Below are 25676 nucleotides of genomic sequence, written 5' to 3' on the forward strand. Positions count from 1 at the left end.
TCTGTGTCCTTTAAGCTTTGCAAAGACTGACAGCGGGAGGGATCTACATGTTCTTGACAGATAATGTGCAATGTAGGTGGGCTTAATTGCCAGCCAGCAAGTGATAGCATGGAGTCTGGCCTTCAGTGGTAACCCAAGGATGCTAAAGTCAACTGCTCCTTTGTGATATAGGACCCTAATTTAAAAATAAAGCATATGTGTGACTTCGAGAGTTCAGTTCTATATAGTAAATACTTAAAAAGTTTGTAGTTGTCCGTCAAAACAGAATAATAAGACTGAAAAGTACGGTTGGTATCTACATAAAGGGAAAACGTTAGGATGAATTATATGAAATTGCCATTTTGTAGGCAAAGCAATCTAATATCACTGATTTCCGATGGTTCAACCCAATATATATGCATTAAAAGGAAGCTTTACTGTTACTTTGAGTTACATGCTTGATGCTACTTAAAAATAAAACAAACAAGAAAACAAAAAATTCTTTGCTATAAATTGACTTGGGATTAGGCTCATGAAGTACCTTGTATGTAGATTCTTTTATAATCTAGAAATAGCTGCTTGCCTCCAGGCAACATTTAAAGACTCCTGCTTTTATTTTACTAGTTCACTGAAGTACTAGTAATTTCAGCTCACTAGTACTAAGGACATCAACACTCATAAAGCATTTAAATTTTTATAAAGAATATCTCTAAGGAACTTATAAATTTTCAACATCTTTAGACACATGGGTTGATAATTGGTTATCAATAGTTTATCAATAAAAAATCACTTTGAGTAGTTTACCTTCCCGTTAATCTACTAGTAATTCTTTTTTTTTTTTTATCTACTAGTAATTATTAATCTGTAGTGTCCTCTATATATTGACTGTTCTTTTTTTGCTTCTGCATATGAGATCAGATATACTTGTAAAGGAGACGTGTTTCTAGTCTGGCATGAACTACAACTACATTAAATATTTGTGGTATGAACGCTGGGTGTGTTTATAGTGTGAAAACCCAAAGAAGTATTGGAAGCCAAAAAGAAACAGTGTTTAAAGGTGTTTTGGTTTTTTTTATTGTGACTGTTTATTGAAGGAAGGGTTGTTTGTTTTGCTTTTATAATCTCAGGGAAAGTTTCTTTAGAAATTCATTTAATCAAGATGGGATTTAAAAAGATCACTCTTTAAACCTTAGAATGTCAATTTTCTGAGTAGCATGAGAGCAAGCTAGGTGAAAGAAATACTTGGCTTTTCTTCTTCTTTGACTTGACTTAATATTAAGATGGTTTGTAGATGTAAATGTACTGATAGCTTATCTATGCTCTGATGCCTTCTAACTACAGAAACCCTGGTATATATGTAACAGTTGATAATTTTGTGACTTGCAATGTGCCTCTAATGCCAGGCAGGAAATTTGATGTAATATTTCAGGATCAAAATAAGTCATTGCCAATCTGTATTTTTAAAGCTTTTTAAAGCTTTTTTAAAGCTTTTTTTGAAAAACAAAATATAACGGGTTTCTATACAGGATATACTGTCTGCCATATAGACATAGTTAAAAAATGTTGATCTCAAATGTCACATACTAATTTTCTAAAGGTTATTTAGTTTAAGATTCCATTATGTCTTTTAAAACTCGATCAGGCTTTTGTCTCAACATATGTACTAAGGAGTTCACTATGAGCATTAACCGGTGATCAGCATCCTTGGTATCAGCATCCATGTGGTGACTTGCATGTTTCAGACCCTTCCCACATCTCTGCCTTTTCCCTTCCCAAAGGCATGCAAGACTGGAACTGTTCTTCTGGCTCCTACAATAAAGTTTTTTTATTTAATTTTATTTTTTAATTTTATTTTTATATTCCCCATATAATTGCAACCTCTTTATTTTGACCCCAATCCCTCCTTTTCCCATTCCCCACCCCCCAATAGTGTGTCTCTGGTTCATAGTTGTTTGTTGATTTTGATTTTTTTCAGTTTTTTTAATTTTTTAAATGCTGACTGTAAACAAAATTTATTTTAAATACCCTAGGTTATTAAGATATTTTGTTACCTTTACATAAACTCTATTCCTAGGTTTTCATGTACTAATTTAGTTATTATTTGTCCTGCAAATGAACAAAATGAAATCAATAATCATATCTAGGGCCTCCCCGGTGGCGCAGAGGTTGAGCGCTGGGTTGCGAAGCTGCCCGCGGCCTCTGCGGCGCCGGTTCGATCCCCGGCTGCTCCCCGGCCACCGGAGGAGGGTCCCACATGGCGCGCAGACCTCTCCTGCCGCCCGCTGCTCCCCTCAGCAGTGTACTTCGGTCCTTCTGCCTGCTCTGCTCCCCGCTCTGGCTCTGGTGAATTCTCTCACCCTCCCGCGCTTCTGACTGTACCCAGTGCATGTATAAACAAAACAAACAAACCAGCAAACAAATAAAGCATGCCTCTATTAAAAAAAAAAAAATAATCATATCTAGTGTTCTTCCAACTGACAAAGTAGTGGACTCTTTTCAGAGAACTAAAACTGTTCTCATCTCCTCTTGGCACCAGAGTAGAATATGAACTTAATGTATATATGGCTTTCTTTAGAATTAGGACTATATTTGAGGTCAAATTAATTCTTTTTTTTTAATCCCTATGCTCAGATTTATTCTTTATAATAAACTGAGAATTTGCAGCTATATTATAGAAAAATATCAAGGGTCTACAGTCTTTTGTTGCTCCATTAGTCAAAATATCTCAAGTTGCACTGTACGAGGGCATTACTTGAGGTGTTGTGGGGGGTGTAGAGCTGGATGCCCAACCTCAAGAAATTTGCAGCTAGTCACATGGGAATAACAGTATAATAACAGACTGGCTATTTCCATGTACTAGAAGCCAAATGCATGTGATTGTTATATGGAAGGTTGTTAATGGAAGAATTTAGAAAAAAATTACTAACAGGTTAAAAGAAACCAGAAAGCTAGAAGAAAACCTTTGAGCAGTGTCTGACCTGACTAGAGCTGAATAAGACTTTAATAGGGGCAATGCAGGCCGGGAAAGGAAGGCATAAGTATTGAAAATGCATACTACTCTCACACGTTTCTCAATCTAAGGTTATACACTTACTTTTCATGACTTTTGAAACATGAACAACAAAAAAAGAAAAATATCTGCCCCAGCAAAGCCTATACTCTGTGTTGCAGTCGGGGAGCAGGGCATTCACAGATCAAACATGGCCTGTGTGGTATAGTGGACCAAAACAATGCACAGTTGAAAAAAATCACTGGGGGCTATGGAAAAAGTGGTACATCTTAGATAATATGGCCAGGGCAAGTCATGTGGAAAATGGCATTTGAGGGCCTCCCCAGTGGCACAGCGGTTGAGCGCTGGGTTGCAAAGCTGCCCACAGCCTCTGCAGCACCGGTTCAATCCCCGGCCACCGGACGAGGGTCCCACATGGCACGCAGAGCTCTCCTGCCGCCCGCTGCTCCCCTCAGCAGTGTACTTGGTCGTTCTGCCTGTTCTGCTCCCCGCTCTGGCTCTGGTGAATTCTCTCACCCTCCCGTGCTTCTGACTGTACCCAGTGCTTGTATAAATAAATACATCTTTAAAAAAAAAAAAAAAGAACTATGCTTCTAAAAAAAAAAAGAAAATGGCATATGAGTAAAGAACTGAAAGAAAAAGGGAGACAGTGAGGTACATGTCTGGAGCACACTCCAGGCAAGCAGGAGCAGGAGCACTGCCAGAAGGCCAGTGTGGGAGTGAGCCAGGAGCCATCACAGGCTTCCTTCAGGGGAAACATGGTCTGACTTAGGTTTCAGGAGGGTCTCTCTGGCTGCTGTGCTGAGAATCAGTTGGGGATGGTAAAGGGAAGCAAGGAGCTTCATTAGGAAGCTAATGAAATAGACAGGAGGCAACAGTTCCTTGACCCAAGGCGGAGGAGAGGAGGTGGTGATAAGTGATCTGATTCTGGGTGTAGTTTGAAGGAAGAGCCAAGAGGATTTCCTGACAGATTGGATGTCAGCTGTGGGATTCCCTATGTCCTTTCCCCACAGACAGTAAGGTAATCTCAGGGTAGCCCAGAATATCTCTAGGCTCTGAATTGTTTCACTAGAGGGGTTTCTGAAAGAGGAAGAACTGTGGCTTTCCTATCTTCTTTTCTAAGATCAGGAAAGTGATTAGTTGAACTCGTGCAAGAGATACTCCACTGTTCCTGTGACTTTGGGGAAGACATTGGAAAGGCTTCTTCCTATATGTCATTTAGATTTGCATTTTTTCAGCAACCTGCATTGGTTTCATTTTTGGAAAGATTTTGCATTAACTTATTTGTTCAGAAGAAAAGGTTATACACTTTCATGGACAGGTCAGATGATGTATGCTGTCAGAAGGATAACATATTTGCAAAATATATGGACATACAAAGAATAAACTTACAGATACTGAGAGAATATTTCCATGGATGTTGTGGCAACAGTTCGTCCTGGTTACTAGACAACATTGCGTAACTAGCTGAGAGTTATTCCAGTTCCCAACTGCTTATGTAAGCAAAGATTTGGAAAGACTTACTTGAAAGAACACAGTGTATGCGAACCCAAATGTCTCTAAACTAAAATTTATAACTTTGAAAGTGTAAAACGGTAATATGCAATTTATTATTCCCAGATTCCCCATTTACTTTTTCATAAAAATCATGTTGCACAAATCTCCTGCTTTCACTACTTTTCTGTATGCTAACAGATGCCTGGATTTATATAGAAAGAGTCTCTAAATCTGGAGGAAGGTGAGGTTCTTTTTCAAATTTTTAAATTTTACAACAATTTATAAGGTGACATTTGATTTGTAAGTGTAGCGCCTATGACTTTTGAAAGCAGATATGTTTGTAACATAAGCTTTAGGAAACAAACACTTCTGTGGTCTCTTAAGGCTTGGGTTCATTGGCCTTGCAGTACCATTATTCTGCCTCTTGTCCAAGGGTAAATGAAATGAGCATAAGCATGTATAGAATCCAAGTTATCCTCTTATTAAAAGAATCTTTAATCTTCATTTCAATGACAGTGAATGTGTCAAGGGGATACAGTAATTTTTGTATCCAGTAATTCAAAAGTTAAATGTAATTCTGAGAATCTTAGTAGAAGCAAAAGCAGAATTCTTACCAGGGTTGAGAAGTAATTTGGAAACTCTGCCCTTTGAAATTATTAGTAATAAATTGTCAAAAGCATTTTACAAATGATATACATATAATAGAAGTAAATGAGGAAAAATGAAACATTTTCAAGAGCTCTTACCATTTAGAAATATAAACATACCACAATTATATTTTTTCAGATACAAGATATTTTAGAGATGGAGGAAAAGTATTAAGGGTAGAAAAAGACTATTTCCAAATTAGTTTTATCCTTGCCTTTGAAGTACACCATGACCCATATGTTGTAATACTACTGACAGTTGTGAATGTGATAGCTGACCTTTTAAAAAAAAAACTGGGGGATTATTAAAATAATTCAACTAAAACATTTTTGTTTGTTAAAAAATATCCGCTTTTTTTAAAGATTATGGAGATCTGGTTTAATGAAATCCTTATCAAAATATCAATGGTATTTTCTTCAGAAATAGAACAAAAGTCTTAAAATATATGTAACTTATAGCCAAAACAATCTTGAGATAGAAATCAAAACTGGAAACTTCACAGGTTCTAAAAAAAAAAAAAGATTATGGAGATCTGGGAATCTATAAAATTACTAAGATAATATCACTGTAAAAAGAGATTAATGTTGTGAGTCAGGGACTTTTTTTTTCCTGCCATATAAAATATACTTTTAAAATAAAATTCACAATAATATTAAATAGCAAGTGTTTGATATAGTTTGATATTGAAAAATTTACTAATTTAAGCTTTATTCCCTTTTACATTTCAAGGATACAGGGAAAGATTTTCTTTTCCCAAATAATACATACTAATTAAACTTTAAAAGTCCTAGTTCAGTAATACTTTATGCAGTGAAATTGGTCCTTACACATGTTGGCAAATGTGATTTAGAACTTAGACTTTAAGAAATATTTTTAAAAGTGACTCTTTAAAGGGTTTTTATAAAACATGCTGTTTGGGAGGTCAATAAATACTTTTTAGAGTTTCCTTTAGAAAATTAGCACATTTCAGGAAACTGAATATCTGAGAGTTCCAGGTATTATTTCTCCCTTCCACCTTCCTTGCAACACTGTCTGAACTGTCTGCCGCCACGATGGCCACTGTCCGGGCCTGGGAATCCAAGTCCCATCCTCAGTTCCCACAGCTGAGGCTGAGGTATGCTGAAAATGCCTGACAGCTCTCAGCCCACACATCCAGTAACAACTGGTTCCTTCCTCTTCCTGTGGAAGAGCAACATCCTCTGAGATGAGAAGAAATGCACCCTAAGGAATGCAAGAACAGCAGTGCGCTTTTCACACAGGAAATTACTATGGTAGCACTCTGAAAGTGCTTGTCTCCTGGACAGTCAGTCCATAATGAGCTTCCTGCTGACCTGGAGGATGACTTACTACAGGGCTAAATGCCACTTATGGATCTGTAGGAGTTTCGTGGAAAACAGTGAACTTAGCTTTCAGCTGTCTGGACATCTGTACCCATCTGTTTTTATTTGGTGCAGCTTACACAATAAACCTAGTTGGTTTTGCTCCTTTATTTAGCCACGTGATTGCTAATTATTTTGATGGAGTAATCATAAGTCTGCTAATGTCAGTATTTCAGCCAGTTCTCTGTGCTTTAGGAAGTCAGGAGACAAAAAATGTTAGGGTTTCAGAGAGATTTAGCTCTCATAATCTGAGTGAATTGGCTTTTATAGTCGAGTGATGGTCCTCACCTAGATCTCTCTGTGTCTTTTAATTTGTTTGTTTTTACTTTTTCAGATAGTTAGGCATCTGTTGAAGACATCATACAGTTGCAGAATCACACATCCTCTAGAATGCATAAAACTCTGTTGCTTTAAACCTGTCCTGTCATTTAAAAATTCACATTGACTTGAATTGACTTTTATAATTGCAGAATGTTCTGGTATGATTTGACCTCCCCGCCCCCCATAATTCCTACAGTATTTTCTTTTCCTTTACTTGAGATGATGATGACCACTACATAGCCCAGTTTTTATATCATATGTAATTTTTAAATTGTTTTCCAAACCACTGCACAATTTTGGTAGTTTTAAATGTTTATGGTTGGCAAAATTCCTTTACTTTTCATGTATTTGTTTGGATTCTTTTACTAAAGCACATAAGAATTACTTGTTTGTTTTAAGTTGAAGGGGAGATGGAGAAAGAATTTCAGGCATTTCCTCTTCCTTTTCAGAATGTCTTTTTAATGAACATTCCTTTTCCCTCCTCTGAGCAAACCATCTCAGTGAGGGGCCTCTGTCTAGCTTCTAATAATCCAACTGCTTTCCTTTTCCTTCTTCCTGGAAAGGTAATTGCTTCATACATTTATTATTTCTTCTCACCTCAGACATCCCATTTGTAGACTTCCAAACCTGTCTTACCAGTTCCCTATATTAAATTCTCTCTGTTAAAATAACTTTCTGTTTCTCTTTTCCTACTCCTTCCTGAGTGATCATCCCAAAGAACCTAAAGAAATAATAAATGGGCCTGGTGGTCTAGGGCTTAAGTCTCAGTGCTATCACTGCTAGGACTGAGTTTGATCCCCAGCCAGGGAGCTAATGCACATATGGGCAGCAGATCTCTTCTGTCTCGCCTGCTGCTCCCCTTAGTAGTGTATTTCAGTAAATCTGCCTGCACTGCTCCCCACTCGGTCTCTGGTGAATCCTCTCACCCCCTACACCTGTGGCCTACAGCCCGGTACTTCTGTGCAAAAATAATAAAAGAGTACTAGTTAAATAAAAGTATAACATAGCAATAGATGGAATATGATAGATATTCCATCCATACCAGTTTAATGACAACTAAGTGCAATGTATGTGATTCTGGATTTGATCCTGGGTTGGTGAAAAAATTGCTTTATAGAACATTATTATGACAATTGGCAAAAATTGAATATAATCTGAATATTAGGTAATAGTATCAATGCTAAATTTCTTGATGTTGATAATCATACTGTGATTATATAAGAGAATGGTCATGTTCTTGTTATAGGACAGCCCCGATATTGAACGGGTTGCCTAGCTGTGGGTCCTCACCCGCGCGCTTAAAAGGGACTTATTTAATACTCCACTACAGGCACACACAAAAGGTTAATAAAAGGTTTATTTACAAGGGAAAAGGAAATAAGGAAAATGTACAACTCAGGTAGAAAATAGGGAAATAAAGTCTTAAAGAGTCCTACCCGATCCGCCGACCTGGAAACCCAAAAAGCACTCTCTTAGCTGGCTGGATACTACAAGCTGGAGGAGAGCCAAAATGGGGGAACCCCTCCAAAGCCCACGTGTCTGGCTTTATACCAACCTGGCTGCTTAACCCCACCCTCAGGTCCCAGCCACCTTCCCTTTGGTGGTGATGGGATTTGGAGTTCCCAGTGTCTTTGGCTTTGGCCTGGGGTGGGAGTGGAGTCCACAAAGCCTGTATGGAATTAGCTTTAGGACATCCTTTTCCCCCTAACAATTCCCCCCTTTCACTTTTTGCCACCATTTCCCTGGTGATGAAGATACACATTGTAGTTATTAAGGTAATGTGGCAGGTCATCTACAACTTCTCAAAAGATTCAGGAAAAAGATCTATCTAGATAAATAGCATATGTGGCAAAATGTAAACAATTGGGGAATTTGGGTGAAAGTTATATGGAGTCCTTTTAACTATTCTTGCAACTTATAGGTTTGACATTTTTTTAAATAAAAGTTAAAGATTGTATGGAAGAAGTGATTTTCGCTTTTTAAAAGATAAACATGATTTTATTTTTAAAATTTGTATTAATATTATATATACATCAAGTGAAAAAAGTATGACAACCAATATGATTCTAATGTTGTCAAGAGGGAGAAATGTATTTATCCATTCTACAGAATTCCTTCTGAGTGTCTTGTATATGTCATGTACTAACCTAGGTATAATAATTTGCCCAAGGTCATCCAGCCAGTGACTAAAAATCCCAATTTTTTCTTTAAAATATTTATTTATTTATTTTGTTGATGAACTGCATGTACGCCAGAAGTATGGGGGTAGGAGGTGGTGTGAGAGGATTCACCAGAGACAGAGTGGGGAGCAGAACAGGTGGATCTACTGAAATACACTGCTTAGGGGAGCAGCAGGTGAGACAGGAGACACATGCTGTGCCGTGTGGGTTAGCTCCCTGGCTGGGGATCAAACTCATTCTACAGTGGTGATAGTGCTGAGACTTGACCCCTAGGCTACCAGGGAGACCCCTAAAAAGTTGAATTTTAAAGCAGTAAGTTTCCTAATTATATAAAAATTATACCAAAAAGCCAGAAAATTTAGAAAACATATTGACACTATACAAAGCACAAGAAACAAAAGATTATTAGAAGACAACTGTTGTTAACGTTTTGAAGCATTGTATCCCAGGAACAGTTTTCAATTACTTGAAGCTTGACACTCAGAGGAGAGACCCTATGTCTGTAGACCCAGACCTTCGAGGGGCATTAGCACCTGGTGCTGCTATATCTGCAGAGGTTTAACAGCTGTTCCTGGGAAGAGGTAGGCAAGAACTGCAAGTGAATAGAGACCAACAAGTCTCCTCTATGTCCTCAAGGCCTCAGGTCTCCCTCTTCTGCCTCCTGTTGCCAGAGCCTAATAGGAAACCAATTAGCAAGAGAAAATTAGAGTTTACAGAGTCCTTGTCTCAGCATCACAAAACAGTTTTAAAGGGTCAGTTTGGAGCCAAGTGACAAATTCCCTGAGAGGAATTCCAGAACTACTGAATTAAAGGATAGGAGCTTAAAAAAAAAAACAACAAAAGACTTCATAAGGGAAAATCACTCTAGAGTTTAGTGAACAATTTATTTGCGCAATTTTCTTTATTGAGATAATTTTGGTTTCAATTTCATTTTCTGTGTTTTGGGTTTTTGTTTTTTTAGAAAGGATATTTGTGGCAAGAATTGGCTATTCATAAGGCTTCTTTGGTGGTGTTATTGCTATTCGTTCTGGTGCGTGCAGGTATTACTTCCTCTGTGGAACAGATAACATCGGTTTCCATTAGATTTGGTTACAGTGTGATATTTACAAAGTGAATCCTATTTTCCACTGACTTTTATTGTTTAAACTGAGATATGTTTTCTTTGTAAATAGCCTCGGTTTTTTGGGTTTGGAAACCTTGTGGCAAAGGCTCAAAAGCATATCCAAACCCCAAATATTTTTTCTAGTAATTTGAAGTACTTTTACAACTATGTGCCTGTTTGCAGAATCTAGGCCAGCTCCAACTTTTCTTTCTTTTGACATTATGCCTCAGATCGTGAATATCCGTAGTTCTTTCCATGTTCACAACTCCTCAGACTCAGTTTACCTTTCCTATTTGGGAGGATTATATAATAGTGCTGACAGTGTAGCATTTCATACCTGGGTACAACTTTCAAAGACATTCAGTAGTTCTCTTAGGCAATTCTATATGAAGCTGCATGTTCAGTAAAATGAATCTGTGCCCTACTTTGACCATTCTCTAAGGGTAATATTATATAACATAAATTCATTTTAAATTACATGTTTATCAGGCAGAGACTCATGATAAGTAAATGTTGTTATAAATTCAGAAATATGCATTTTGCAGATAATACTTTAATGAACTTTAAGGATGATAATTAATTATTTTAAACAGAACTGGAAATGCATTATTAAGATAGAGTGAAGAGAGTTATGTGTTTTGTAAAATCAGCTGACATTTTGAAGAATTTGGCTAAGAAATATATTCTCCCAAATTTCTACTTTTAGAATAAAATTCTGTGTACTTTTTGTACAATTCAGTGCACAGTAAAATACTAAAATAATCCAAGATGTTAATGCTATTTAAACGTTATGTTTTTCCTTTTTTCTAGAAATAATTTTGTGTGTGTGTGTTCTATAATTATAAATGCCATAAAATTATGGCTACTTTACATTTTGGGAACTAATGTATGTCAAATAGTCATACCCTTTTCCTCCTACCCCTGAGGGAAAAAAAAAAACATATATTTAAATCACATAATTTCATGCAAATGAAAACTTTTAAACTGAGTGTGCTGATTGTTTTACCAAACAGAATTGAGAAGGAAAAAAAAACCTTGAATTTTGAAATAAGTGATCTTTCCCTGTTAGTATATGATAACTTTTAGAGAACAATAATTTTCTCTAAAATGTTATTAATAATTTAATGATGCATTAAAATCCTTTTATTTTTGCTACTAAGTGCTATGACTATTTTTAAGTATTTATTAGTCAAGGGAAATGACATTCACAAGGTTTGTATCACAAATTATGTTTTATTTGTTTATTTTTAGGTTTTTCTTTGGCTCTTTCCAAGCAGTTCTCTTGGCAACAGTGGCGTTACTTCTGCCTATCGTGTGTTTCATGCAATTAAACTCTTCTATTATATTCTCCATCATAACTTATTTCATGTAAATGTTATAGCTGCTATATTCAGCCATTAACTTATATAATTTTTCGGACAGTATTTTTAGTTATAATTCTTTTCTTAAACAAGAAAAAATGGATTTTATGAGAATCTAGGCAGTGAACTTTAAATGGAAAAAAAATAAGAATATACTAAAACTTTTTTCATTTTTTTCCTGCTCTATCCCTCCCAAAACTGCTCCTTACACCAGGCTGGGAGATTTGGACTTGATCATAACAACTAGGATTTTTGCCCGCCCCCCCCCCACACACACACCTGCCTCACCTCCACTTCTTTAGACCTACCACAAGGGAATCTGGTATTGGTAATACTGGTAGCCCCTACATGGAGACTATGGCCAACCAACTTGTTGAAGTAGAAAGGCCAGTACATGTGGAATCAATTACTCTGTGGCCATAGCTCTGCAGACCCCAAATGAGCACATCTTGGTGGGAACAGAAAATCTCTTGGAGTCCTAATCACAGATGAGCTAAATTTCTGTAAGAGATGAGCTCAGGGCAGTGAACCCTGTGATGTTAGCCCCATCATGAAGGGAAGTGACTCGACCTAAGTCATGGACTGGCTCAGCAGACATTGTTTGTTCATTTCTCAAAAATGAATGTGCCAAGCACTAGGATAGGAGCTTGGGGTTAAATGGGAAGGATGTGTGTGGGTTGTAATGGTAAGCAAAATTCAACATAAAGAGTTACATGGTACAGTGAGAGTATGAATTAGGGGGATTTGACAAAATCAGAAATATGGGTGAGATGGGATGAGAGACGTTTTCCCTGAAAAAAAGATGTTTGAACTGAGATCTAAAATCTTGTTATTCAAAATATGGTCTCTAAATGGTTTGCTTGAGCATCACCTGGTAGCTTAGAACAGGGTCTCAGTCATGGACTGGCTCAGCAGACATTGTTTATTTCTCCAGACCTATTGAACCTACTTGAGCCTGATCTAGAATAATAGAATAGGGTGTAATGATGAGGAGACTGACCCATGAGAAACTGAAGAGAAAGAGTCAAAAAGATTTGTTACTAATTGTATATGGAGTAGAAGAATGAGTCTAGAATCTCTCTCAAATTTGTCACTACTGGGTAAATAATGGCACTCTTGACCAATATAGGAGAGAGATAGGGCTTGAGTATGAAGCATCTAGTTGAGAAATATAGATGTGAGAATCCTTAATTGATTGCTCAAACCATGACCTCCCACAGAATGATCACTAAACTATAGCTTCTTAGTAATTACAGTAATGATCACAATAAACAGACGATTGACATTCATCTCATCAGGATAGGTCATTACAGGACTGCTTATTTGAATAATGTTGGTTATTTGGTAATTACTGACTTAAATATGAAGCAGATAAAACTGGTTTTGTAAATAGAATACCTGCCTTATAGGTGTCAAGAGCTTCTTCTTTAAGAGTTTCATGCTTATTCGTGTGTGTGTGTGTGTGTGTGTGTGTGTGTGTGTGAGTGTGTGTGTGTGCAGATAAATTATGATTCTTAACCTCTCTTTGACAGAGTTATAGAATCTATTTCATATTCTCTTTGACTTCTGCCATCTGTGAAAAGAATTTTTGTGTTTTGGGTCGTATTGAATGTTATTAATGAACATAATGGCTCAAAAATGAGCCATTTTTCTCCCATGGTAATTGGCAAAAAAAAAAAAGAAGAAGAAGAAAAAGAAAAAGATAGTCTTATTGTCTTTGGTTTCTGAGTTTCTTCCACCAGCAAAATAAGAAAGGAGGAAAGAAACACCTTTTACACACAAAAAATCTAGGCAAGAAAAATACAGTATCTCTGTCAAACAGTATACTATTATCATAGCATCTTATTTTCAATTATTTATAATTCAATACCTGTTACTAATATTCTACTCTTAAGCTGTTCTTCATCCAGATTTTATGCCATAATTTTTCAACGTGGTCCAGTTATATAATCTTTATTGAGGAGTTAAATATTTTAGATGAGATTCATATATTTAAATGCTTGATGTTAGATTGGCTTACATTATTATTATTTGGAAACCCTTTTTTTATCCATGAAAGTAATAGGAACAGGATTTTTAATTGATGTTGGATTTTGCTATTTTTAAAAAGTATTAGATAAATTTTTTTTAGGCAGCTTGCTGAAAAGAGAAACCTTATTTTCTTTTTAAAATTATATCTGAGACTATCTTAATATTTTGTATAAGTAAAAAAATATGTTCATAAAATGAAAATGAAGACAAACTTATAGAGTAGGAGACATACTTACCTGGCAGGGGAGCTACCATGATCATGAGTAGGAGATACAGTAGACCTAAAACAAAGTCAAGAAAGTTTCATACTAGAATATGTAAAGAACTCAATTATAAGTTAGAACAAAGAAAAGTGGCCCAATTAAAAAATTGACAAAGGGTGTAAATAGGTTATGTGCAGAACATATACATAAAATATGCTTAAGTGTCAGTAACCAAGGAATTGCACACTGACATTATGGACTCTAGACATGATTCCTGCCTATAATTTTGGCAAAATTTAAAATGTCTAACAATCCAATATTTTTGACTTTGTAGAAAAGAGGGAGACTTTCTTCTGCTCATAGAAAAGTAAGTTGATTCCATCATTTTGGATAATTGCTATAAAACTCTAACTTCACTATTCCACTCTAGAGAAATGCTCAAACCTGTATACAGGAGGCATTTATAGAAATGTTCACAGTGGCATTCAATACTAGTTAACATTAGAATGGATACATAAATTATGGAATGGTCAATCAAGGAATACATTTGGGCAATGAAAATGAGTGAACTGGACTTAAGTGCAATACCATGGATAAATCTAACTGTTGATTAACAGAAAATACCAAAAGGATCTCTGTAATACTATTTTAAGTGATCTAATATATGCAAAACAAATATTTTTGTTTAGGAATATCTACATATGTGCTAAAAGTAAAGGGACATAGATTGGCAGGATAGATACCATATTTATGATGTTGTTATCCTTTAAGAGGGAAAGGAATGGAGATATGAAAATGATAAACAGTTCATTTAAGGTGAGGAGGCAGAGTTACTTTATTATTCTTTATAGCTTTTCATTGAATTTTTTTAAGCATAGTGGGAACTTTTAAAAAATCAGCTGCTGTTAGATAAAAAGATGATCACTGATTCATTCAAACACGGTAGTGTTGCAGTGAGGTCAGATTTCTTCCTCACTCATGTGTTAATGTTACTTGACTGCCTTTGTGCATGCAAAGGGGCAGCTTTCCAAAAGGCAAACAAATGACTTTTTTCAGACATGTGATGTGGGTGAAACAAAATCAAATATGACTTTACAAGTGAAGCTTCTGTTTTTTCAAAGATGTAATACTTACTTGAATATAAAATACCTTTTAAAAATATCCATCATTGTATAATACAGACTAGTATCTGTCTCAAAATTTAGTTTCTCTCTCCATTTCTCTCCTCCTTCTGCTCTGACCCCATCTTTCTCACACACACACGCAGGCACGCATGCATGCATGCACACAAGTCTTTGTAAAACAGAAAGTGAATTATAACTATAAATAGTGGTTTATTTCTGCTTGATATGAAAATGATAATGAGTCCTTTTTTGTACCTTTTTTGAAATGACACAGCAGGATTCAGTGAAGTAATAGCCATTTATTTTTCTTTGAATTTACAGAAAATTCTATTGATGTTATATTTGTCTAACGTTCTTAGAATAACATATACCTATGGGCTTTTTAGTTTAAGATTTTCTCAGAAGAGAAAACACTGATTCTATTTCACTGGTACAAGCTCACCCTCCTCCTTCAGATAATTCTGGTCTGTACTTATCATTAATTAAACGGGTCTGGTGCATACAGTATTGTAGACACAGCACGGGAGATAAGGAGACAAGTCTTCCTTTAAGCAATCTTTAGGTTCTATTGCTAATCATGTAAGAAGTGAAAGATAAAAGGGTATTTTTATATAGATCGTATTTGTCTTCATTGTATCCTACCCATTTATGGCTTCAAAATTAAAAAGTTTTCCTACAACTGAGAATAAAGGTTAAAGGCAAAGACAGTAGATTTGTGGTTTCAACTGTCTTTTTCAAGGTGACTGAATTAATCATTGAGCTTATACTGGTAGCTATCTACTTAGAGGTTGTGATTTTCAAGTCTTCTGACAAAAAATGAAATTTTCAATGTGGTTTGTAGGAAAAAAAATATCAAAGCCCTCTGTAAAACCTTGTCTCCAAAACCTGAAGACTCTCTATGAGAAAAAAAATGTATCATTTCTCCCAAGGGACAAACAGAAGCTTCTCTCTGCTTGGTGGATTTAGTTTGGGATACAAATTTCACATGACATTCTTTGATTTTATCCTAGAAATACCTTTATTCACACTTGATCAGGTAGGTCTGTTTTCCAAGGATACAAAATATACCTTGCAGATATATAAGAGAGAACAAAAGTGGATCTCTCTTTCAGGATCAGCCTTTCGTTCCTAAGACTTAGAAACTGAGAGTGAATCCTGCATTGTGGTCCAGTGACAGCCCCACAGGACCCCCACAGTGTGGGTCTCCACAGCCCCTTTTTCTGTTTCCTGATTACCCCATCCATTCCTTGCTTAACACTGGCTTTTGATCTCAAATAAAGAACCAAAGAGAGGGGAGCTGAGTCACTTCTGAAAGACAGCCATCTCTGTTTCAGAATTCCCAGATGAACTCAATGACTGTCTGAATTCTTTGCGCTGATGGTAAACTCCATGTAAAGCCTCCCACTGTTTGCCTCCCACTTCCTCCAGTCCTCCACTTTGGTAACTCATCAGCCTCAGAAAGGCCTCTAATCTGTTGAGCCTCTTGTCTTTTCACTGCCTGCCCCCTGTGCTTGTATCTCTCATCTTTACCTGGCTAGTATTCTTTGCAGTCCAACATTACAGCCAAGCTCTTGCCCACTGACCTGTTGTACTCACCCCCAAACACTTCAGCTTGGTTTAATTCACTTTTCTGCCTACTTTACTCCTGCACCCAAGCAACTGAATTTGACCAGACACCATTGCTGACTAATTGAGCTTTAAATGTATTTCTACAGCCCTCCAGAAGCCTTGGTTCTGCCTGACTAGTCCACTTGCCAAGTCGTTCCCTTTCACTGTCCTCTGACATCAGTACTTTTTCTACTTCATCTTTTTCACCAGCACACATTTATACTCTATTTCCCATCTTTAAAAATAAGACTTCTGGGGATGAGGAGGGAGAGGGATCAGAGGGTGAGAGGGAGGAGCACAGAGGACTGTGGTGATGGTGCACGGGTGCCTTGGGGAAGGAAACTCTATGGGGACTCAATCTGAGGGGGTCGGGGGGAAACAAATAGTGTTTAAAAAAATTTAAATTAAAAAATAAGACTTCATTTGACCTTTCATCCCTTTCCAGCTCTTGTCTCATTGCTCTGCTCCCTTTATAGCAAAACTTCTCAAAAGAGTAGTCTGTTTTCTGTATTCATTCCTTCATTTCTTCCGAATCCTCAAAATCAAGCCTTTGTCCTCAGTAGTCAAGGTCCTAGGAGTTCACCTACAGTATGTGTCCTATTGACCAGCTTCTTTTTCTGTGAACTTGTTCCTTACCTGGCTTCTGAGCCACTACCCCTCCTTTGTCACAAGTCACTTTTCCTACCTTCCTGCCTTCTAGAATCTTTGCAACTCTCCTCTTGTTTGGTTCTTCTAAGTATAAAAACTTGTGTTTCCTTGGAGTTAGGGTGTTCGGCATATAGATCCACAGGTGTAAATATTTACATGTTCAACACTCAAACTCCAAGGGAATAGAAGTCATTGTTCTTAGGATCCTTCCAGACCTTGCCCTGTGTACCTCTTCATCTGACTGTTCACTTGTATCCTTTATAAAACTGATGAACACACATATATTCAAATAACTCTAATAACTTTATGACTCTTACCTCTCCACAGAAATATAGAATTATATATTTCTAATTGCACCCATGACTTCCCCCCCCTTGGAAGTCTAATAAGTATTTTAAATTTACCATGCCCAAAATTTATTCTCTACCACTCTCCTATTAAAAATGCATTAATATACTACATTATAATGTAGCATCTCACCAAGCTTTATTTTCTTCATAGCCTATGTCACCCTGATAATCACATCACATTTCTTTATTTTTCCCTACTTCACTCACTGGTATATAACCCCATGTCAACAGGGTCTCTTTTGTTATTTATTCCTTATAGTAGGCAGAATAATTGTCCTATAAAGATGTCCCTGTCCTCATCCCCAGAATCTGTGAGTATGTTTCCCTATGTGTCATAAGTGACTTTGTAAATATGATTTAAAATGTTGAGATAGTGAGATTATAGTGGAATATGGCCCAGTGCCACCACACTGCTACTTCTAAAGGAAAGCGGGAACTAAAGGAGATAGGACCACGGAAGCAGAGAAAGGATGCAGCGAGAGCCAGGGAATGCAGGCAGCCTCCAGAAGCTGGAAAACACAAGAAATAACTCCTCCCCTGTAATAGATCCTTTTCCCAGAGGGAAAGCCACTCTGCCGACACCTTGATTTTAGACCTATAAAACTTGCTTTGGACTTCTGACCTCCAGAACTTTAAGATAATATACTTGTGCTGTTTTAAGGCACTAAGGTTAAAGTAGTTTGTTATAGCACTGTAGAAATCTAATATACTCTTACATCTCCATCATCAGGAATTTTCCTGGCACATAGGTATTAAATGATTTTTTAAATGAATAGTATGTCTTCCTTTCTTTAGATCCTAAATACAGGTTATTGAATCCCTACTCTAAATGTTATCATTGAAAATAAATGATCAAGTTTTTCTTGAAAAGTAATATTTGCTTTTATTTTTGTCCAGGCAAAAGATAAGTTTTTGTTATCCTAGTCTATTTCAGGCAGGCTGTGTGTGTGTGTGTGTGTGTGTGTGTGTATAATGATTTTTAAATCTCAGAATGTTAGGAATGGAAAGGATTCTAAAGGGCACTCAGTTGAATTTCCTGATCTGATGTTTGTTTGTATATTTCTCACAGTATCCCTGAGAAGTGACCACCCAAATCTATTTTAGAACTTTCATATGGGAAATTCACTTTAGCTAGAGGGGTCAAGACCACTTTCGGATAGACTTTTCTGACTTTTACATATCTTGTTTTCTGCCTACATAATTAAAGCAAGAATAGAAAGATATAAATCCAACTGATTTATTTTAACCCATTTATTAAACATATATCTAAAGCTCAGGCATTTATTAAATGTGAAATGCCTACTTTTGCCTTCACGTTTGTCAGAACGTCCTTATACTATACCACCAGAAACCATCAAATATGCTTTTGGGGGGTAAAATCTGATTTACTGTCTTATACCCTATACAAAAAATAACTTAAAGTGGACTTCCATGTGAGCCAGGAGCCATAAAACCCCTCCCTATAAGGAGGCATAGAAGAAAAGACAACAAAAACAAAAATTAACAAATGGGACTTTGTCCAACTAAAAAGCTTCTGCACAGGAAAGGAAAATATCAACAAAATGAAAAGGCAACCTCCTGAATGGGAGAAACTATTTACAAATCATATATTCAATAATGTGTTAATATACAAAATACACAAAGAACTCGTACAACCGAATTTAAAAATTTCATTGAAAAGTGGGCAGAGGAATTGAATCAACATTTTTCCAAAGAAGTCTCACAGATTGCCAACAGGCTATTGAGAAGATGCTTATCATCAGTAATCATCAGAGAAATACAAGTCAAAACCACAATAATGTGTCACCTCACAATTTTCAGAATGGCTATTATCAAAGACAGGAAGAAAATATTGGCAAAGATGTGTGAAAAAGGGAACCCCTGTATGCTATTGGCAGGAATGTAAATTGGTGCAACCTCTATTGAAAACAGTATGGAGATTCTTAAAAAAAATTTTAAATAGATCTTCTATGTGATCCAGCAGTTCTACTTCTGGGTGTTTATCTGAAGAAAATGAAAATACCTATCTGAAAACAACCTTATTGTTCATCGTTGGATGAATGAATTTTTTAAAATGTGGTATATATATTCAGCCACAGAAAAGAATGGATCGTGAGATATTTTGCTTAGTGAAATAAGTCAGCTGGAGAAAGACAGATACTATATACCTTCACATATATGTGGAGTCTAGGAATTTTTGTTTGTTTGCTTAAAGGCATAGATACTGAGAACAGATTGGTGGTTGCCAATCTGTTGGGATTGGTGGAGTTGGGTAGGGAGAGTAGGCAAAATGGGTGAAAGGGGGACAAAAGGCAAGAGGTATAGACTTGCATTATAAAGGAATTCTAATTTTCCAGTGTGTGCATTTGTGTGTGTGTGTGTGTATACACACAACATTTTGTTTATACGTTTATTTGTTGGTAAATACTTGGATTATTTCCACCTTTTGGCTCTACAAATAATGGCTCTGTGAACATTGATATACAAGTATCACTTCTCAGCCTTTTGGCTAAGATCAAGTGTGATATACAAGTATCTGCTCAAGTCCCTGCTTTCAATTCTATTGGATACTTAAAGGTAGACTTGCTAGTTCATATGCTAATTCTGTCTTTAACCTCTTAGAAACAGTCAAACTGTTTCCAAAGCAGCTGCACCATTTTATATTTCTATGAACAATGCATGGGAGTTACAATTTTCTACATCCTCACCACTTTATGTTTTCCATGTTTTAATAATAGTTTAGTAGATATGACATTGCTTTAAAATTAAGAATTAGACCGCATTTAACAATCTTCCTAATGGTAGACTACTTGATCACTCAGATATATACAAAGTTTATTTCATTAAAAAATTCTGAATTTTCTCTGTTAACTTTATTTCCATACTATAATTGTAATCTCATAATTTGCTATAGTTGAGAACAAATAATTAAATGGAGACTGGGATTTTAGAAGAGGAATACTTAAAGCATATGTTTGTGTAATTTTAAAGTATGGAAAATAAACCTCTTCCTATCTTCTCTATGATATCAAAGACAATGGAAAACACAGTTAGAAATCTACCAGACAAGACTGAAGATATCTGCAGATCTTTCTTGAATCCTTTAATGTCATCGGAATATTCATCATCAACCTTCAAAAAGAAAACAGAAGACATAAGTGACCTCCCTTTTGAGAGTCAGAGAAGCATACCTCTTGCTGTGACTGAGGCTTTAGAGCATATCATGGAACAGCTCAATGTTTTGACACAGGTGGGTTGGTGTGCTTTGCACTTTGGAGTAAGATATACAAAACAATCCTGGTTAGAACAGGTTGCGAACTAGCAGAGCAAAGGGAAAACTTTCCTTCCTAGCAAGGCAAACTCAAGATAGCCATCAATCTGGCAGTGCTCTACTGGGCTGCTCTAGCAAGATCTTGCAGAGATAAGGACAGAGCCCATGAGCACACACCACACACCCCTGCTCGGCTTCTTCTGGCACCCAGGGGCAGAAGGAAGCAGTGGAGACTGAAGAAAGCAATGGTACTCCAAGCTATAAACATATTTGATTCTGAGCAGTAATGCTTTCCCCTACTACTCATTGATCCATTTGTGTTCAGATTGAGACATTATCAAAGAAATATTTAGGGCCATAAGAAAAATGTAATGGTTAACCATTTTCTGGTTAGAATGAGATATTAGCAATGTTTGTAGTTCTTTTACTCTGAAAAGAATTCTGACTGTCCACTGTATAAATATTCTCACTTCAGAACTTCTTATATTGATGCTGTGCTCTTCTTAAGGTAATGGTTTTTGCATTCCAATTTTAGTTTTACCTGGTGTTTTGATGCCAGTTTACCATTTATCTTTGCAATGAAGGAATATGTGGATCTTGGTCAGGAGATACAGATATCATTTAAGGGAAGTGGTGTGTTGAAATGGATACACCAAAGATTACTCTCCCAGCTCTGCTGATTCAGTGTTTCCTTAGAGAAGTCTTGTTGTTCCTCCTTGATATATATAGAAGAGGACACCAGCATTTGTCAGAACAGACTGTCACAAAGTCTACAGAAAGAGAGGCTATGATGTGAACTAGAGAGCTGTCCATTACTTCTCCAAAATAAATATTTCAAGTTGAAGTAACTCTTGCATAGAAATCATCTAATTTTGTTTTCAACCCTGACTCTGCATTTTAATCACCTTGGGTTCTCCAGAGAACCCAAGGTGAGAATATCAGTCTGAAAGCAGCTTATAGGATTCTGATTTACAGCCAGGCTTTAGTTCAATGAATATTTTTTACCCTGTAGACAACATTTCAGGGCCTTATGTGTGGTTGTAGGCCTCCTACATATTGTGGGAAAAGACTGTGAGAACTTGGAGTCATCATAAGTTTTGTTCATTGAAAATTGTATTAAAATCACTAATTTTCACTTTGCAGTATTGTTCTGGAAGTGACCTTCACTTTATTTATGAGACATTTCCTTCCTTTAAAGGCAGTTCCCCTTTCAACTTCATGACAAATTTGGCTTTGATTGTTGTGTTTCCTATATTGCCATTGCTTCCCTACCTGCAGTGTTGTTACATTTGATGCTGGGTCCTCGGTAGAGCCTCTTCCAAATGAACCTTTACATTCTGCTCTTTCAGCTTTATGGCCCATTTCTCCACCTTTTTACCTGATTCAAGGTTAAATGAATCACTTTAAATGTTATTGCATGTCTATGATTTTCATTTTGAATTTTATTTTGAATTTTTATTTTTTATTTTGAACTTTGGAATTTCAAAATTTATTTTGAATTTTGAATTTATTTTGAATTATGTTATGAAAGAAGTTAAAAGCAGACACAGAGTACACTGCAAAATGGGAACAGTAAAACTGGACAAGTAGCAAGTGAAATAAGTATGTTCAAATCTTTAATTATAATTATAGATAACTGAACATCTAATTCAGTTGCAGTGTTTATAACCATCTGTACTGAGCTATAATTAGAAATAAATTAAAATGAAATTACCTCTTAGATGACAAATGGAGTTAACCAGTGTGAAATGTGTTGATAGTATGCATATCAATAGCTTTAGCATGTGGAGTTGTAATAATGTCTGCAAAGTATCTATCAAAATGCTGGACCCATAGTAGGCACCCATAATGATAGCATCACTATTACCTTTAGTTAGTCATGATTTATGGTATGGCATAGGAAAATCTCTCAAATAATATTTTAAAGAATTGGTTACCTTCAGAGGATGATAGAGAACCAGTTCATTCTCTTGAAACTTGGCTGAAACAGTAAAACATCTATCTATCCTGTCTTTCCTGTGTGAACTAAATAGTAGTTTACAAAATACTAGGGTTACTAAATAGTAGCTGAGGAAAATTTCTTTTATTTCTAAATTATACCAACTAATAAATTTTTTTAATGATGGTATTGAAATATAATCATTTGTAATCCACAAGAATTAATAGAGTTAGGCATGGAATAACTATTAACATCAGGAAGAGAACCAGACCTTTCTAATGTGCTCTCTACGGAAGGAATAGATGCAGCTATAGTCAGAGGAGTCTAACCTGTTCTTAGTCATCCTTTAAATCCCGCTGACCATTTTCTGTAAATATAAAGGACAGAATAAACTGAATTGCACCCTGAATGTGCTGTCCCGAAAATCTAGACTTGTGGAAATGCTACAGGTCAAATGGTCAACAAATTAGAAAGAAAGACAGGGAGAGGGTGATAATTTGTCCATTAAAAGAGACTTCAATTATATATCAAATCTTAAAAATGGGTAGACAAATTTTAATGTGTAGGGATGTACACCTAAATACAAAACCATGCAGAAACTCAAGCACATCATTACTAGAATGGTCAGCATAGTGGCTATTATGGCGGCTGGGCAGGGCTGGTGATTCTGATAGGCATATGGAAGGCACTCTGGGCTGGCCGTCAGAGTTGACTATTAATTATGGTGATTTTATCATGATAACGTATTAAGTGACTTGTGTTGTATGCAGCTTCCTGAATTTGTTATATTTTAGAATATAAAGCTTTTTTAAAGATATAAAAGACTAAAGATGGAGGTAGTCAATGTCATAAACAATTAGATCTCGCAAATCATGTATGTGTATGCGTTTGAGGGGTGGGGAGGGTGCAGATCCAGAAACAGCAAGTTCTGGGACTCTTTCTTGTGTCAAATACATGGCAAATGGGTGAATGTTCCAGTTCTAAAAATGATCTCCTAGACAAGATTATCATCATCGTCCTCACCACCGGGTCACTAGGTATTGATTATTTTGTCCTCCTCTCTGCAGACTGTTTCAATCTTGGAGCAGCGACTGACTTTGACAGAGGATAAGTTGAAAGACTGCCTTGAAAATCAGCAAAAACTTTTCAATACTATCCAACAGAAAAGTTGAATAGAAAACTGAACAGACTCACAATAAACGAACACGTGTACATATATGTGCAGGAAGGCAGAGCAAGATGACTCATGCAACACAACCATGTGCTAATTTCCACGGCCTTTCTTAAAAGGGTGAGCAGCAGAACAAAAGGGAAACAAGGCATAATTAAGGATGAATTTAAGCACACAGATCAATGTCAAGGGTAAATTCAGATAATTACCACTTCCATTGCAGAAATAAAATGATAAACATTCAGTGGACTCTATTTTCCCCCAAATTATTTTAAATGTCAGTTTTCAGGTATAGTCCATATTCTGCTAGGAAAGTAACCAAATCTCAGCATTTCATTGTTAAATCATTTCAAATTAACCTTGTTCAGGTAGTTCCTTAAAACAATGTATTTCTTTAATATATAACACCCGTGCGGTGAAATAATTCATTTACCTCTAAGACAGCATCCTGTGGTGAGATGAGTTCATGATTTGACTTGTGTTTCATTCAGTCAAAAAAAAAAAAATTATTCTTTCTTGCCAGTGTCATCAAAAATGATCTTATAAAATTCATGAGCACAGAATTTGCAGAGCAAGAATACACTTATTTCAACCAGCAACAGCACATATATAACTTAGGGCAGTGGGTTTTTATTTAATTTGTGCTGTCTGTTGCTTTTCGCCTTTTACTGACCTGAAAGAAAATGATGAATTAGAACTATGTGAAGCACACATGTCTTTTCTTTTGTAGATGAATGAACTGAATGTGATTTAGGTTGTATCTCACCCTATGATCCTACTTCACAAAGATTACGTTAATGTGATTTCAGTATGTTCAAAAGCCGGAATGATACAACAGTGGTATTTAAAAATACACGCACATGTATCTTTACTTGCTTCAGAAATATTGTTGCTGAGGGTGATTTTGGCAGCTGAATAATAAGTACCCTAAAAAAAAAAATCCCTATCACAGACTTCCTATTTTTTTTTTTCATGAATTATGATTCAAAACAAAATGAAAATTAGCTAGGGAATCTGAAAGATCTTGGTTACAAATTAATAATTCTGCTCTTTCTTAAATAAGATTAAATTGAAGAAAACCATTAATTGTAGGTATACCTAGATCAATAACAAAGAACATGGGAGAAGGCAGCCCATTATATGATTGGTAAATGGGGGAAATGCTGTTGATGTTTTAGAAAAGAAAAAGTGAAGTCCTATTTATGTAGAAGTCCACATTTAAAATTTTTCTCCAAGTAATTTCAATTGCATCTACCCACGTGGGTTTTTTATTATCTCATTGAGTGTTTTAAGTGCCTTTTTATATTATACTAAGTAAATTTTTGGACAGTGTCAAGAGTTTATAGAGACTAAGCGGCATGTATTTTTATAAGCTCATTGAGAAACTAAGTAAGAAATGAAATGTCATACTAATTTTTGTTTACTCTTTTATATGCTTCAAACAATAAAACATTTTCTTTTAAAAGGAAGTTGTTCATTTTATTTTAAATGATTAAAACCTGAGAATAGGAAACCATTTATTGTCTAGCTCACTCCACCTGAATATACATAACAATTCCCCTGGAGAACACCCTAAAACCTCACAGGTGATAATGAGGGTGTTGGCCTGAGGTCCACCCGATGGACAGAAACCAATGATGAAACTATTAAAAATTAGATCTCTTGCTTGGGAAGGAGAAGAAGTTGTAGAAATATAGGGCCTGCATTCCTCCATGCAATGAAGTAGAGCTGGGTAGTGGGGGGCTCCCTTTGTGGGGTAGGCATCCCCCAGGTCCTCTTGTTGCCCTCCCCTTCTCTGCTTGACATTACCTACCTGACCCCTGGGGGCATTTGAGCTTATAGTCCTGCCTGAGA

General features: G+C 36.2%; 1 protein-coding gene across 3 annotated transcripts in view; it reads left to right on the top strand.

The window, feature by feature from the left end:
• POC1B (POC1 centriolar protein B) overlaps positions 1–25266 on the top strand; it is a 72077-nt gene extending 46811 nt beyond the window's left edge. The window contains exons 11-13 of one of the 3 annotated variants that reach the window (XM_037513894.2): positions 14046–14078; positions 20476–20691; positions 23719–25266. In XM_037513894.2, coding sequence (XP_037369791.1) covers positions 14046–14078; positions 20476–20691; positions 23719–23823 — 354 coding nt within the window. In that variant the 3' untranslated portion in view covers positions 23824–25266. The remainder of the gene's footprint in view (positions 1–14045; positions 14079–20475; positions 20692–23718) is intronic. The other 2 variants (XM_037513895.2, XM_037513896.2) reach the window with 2 other exon arrangements.
• Positions 25267–25676: the final 410 nt, after the last annotated feature.

The sequence above is a fragment of the Talpa occidentalis genome, unplaced genomic scaffold (genome assembly GCF_014898055.3).
Source record: "Talpa occidentalis isolate TD23 unplaced genomic scaffold, MPIMG_talOcc4v2.1 talOcc4.16, whole genome shotgun sequence".
Lineage (NCBI taxonomy): Eukaryota > Metazoa > Chordata > Mammalia > Eulipotyphla > Talpidae > Talpa > Talpa occidentalis.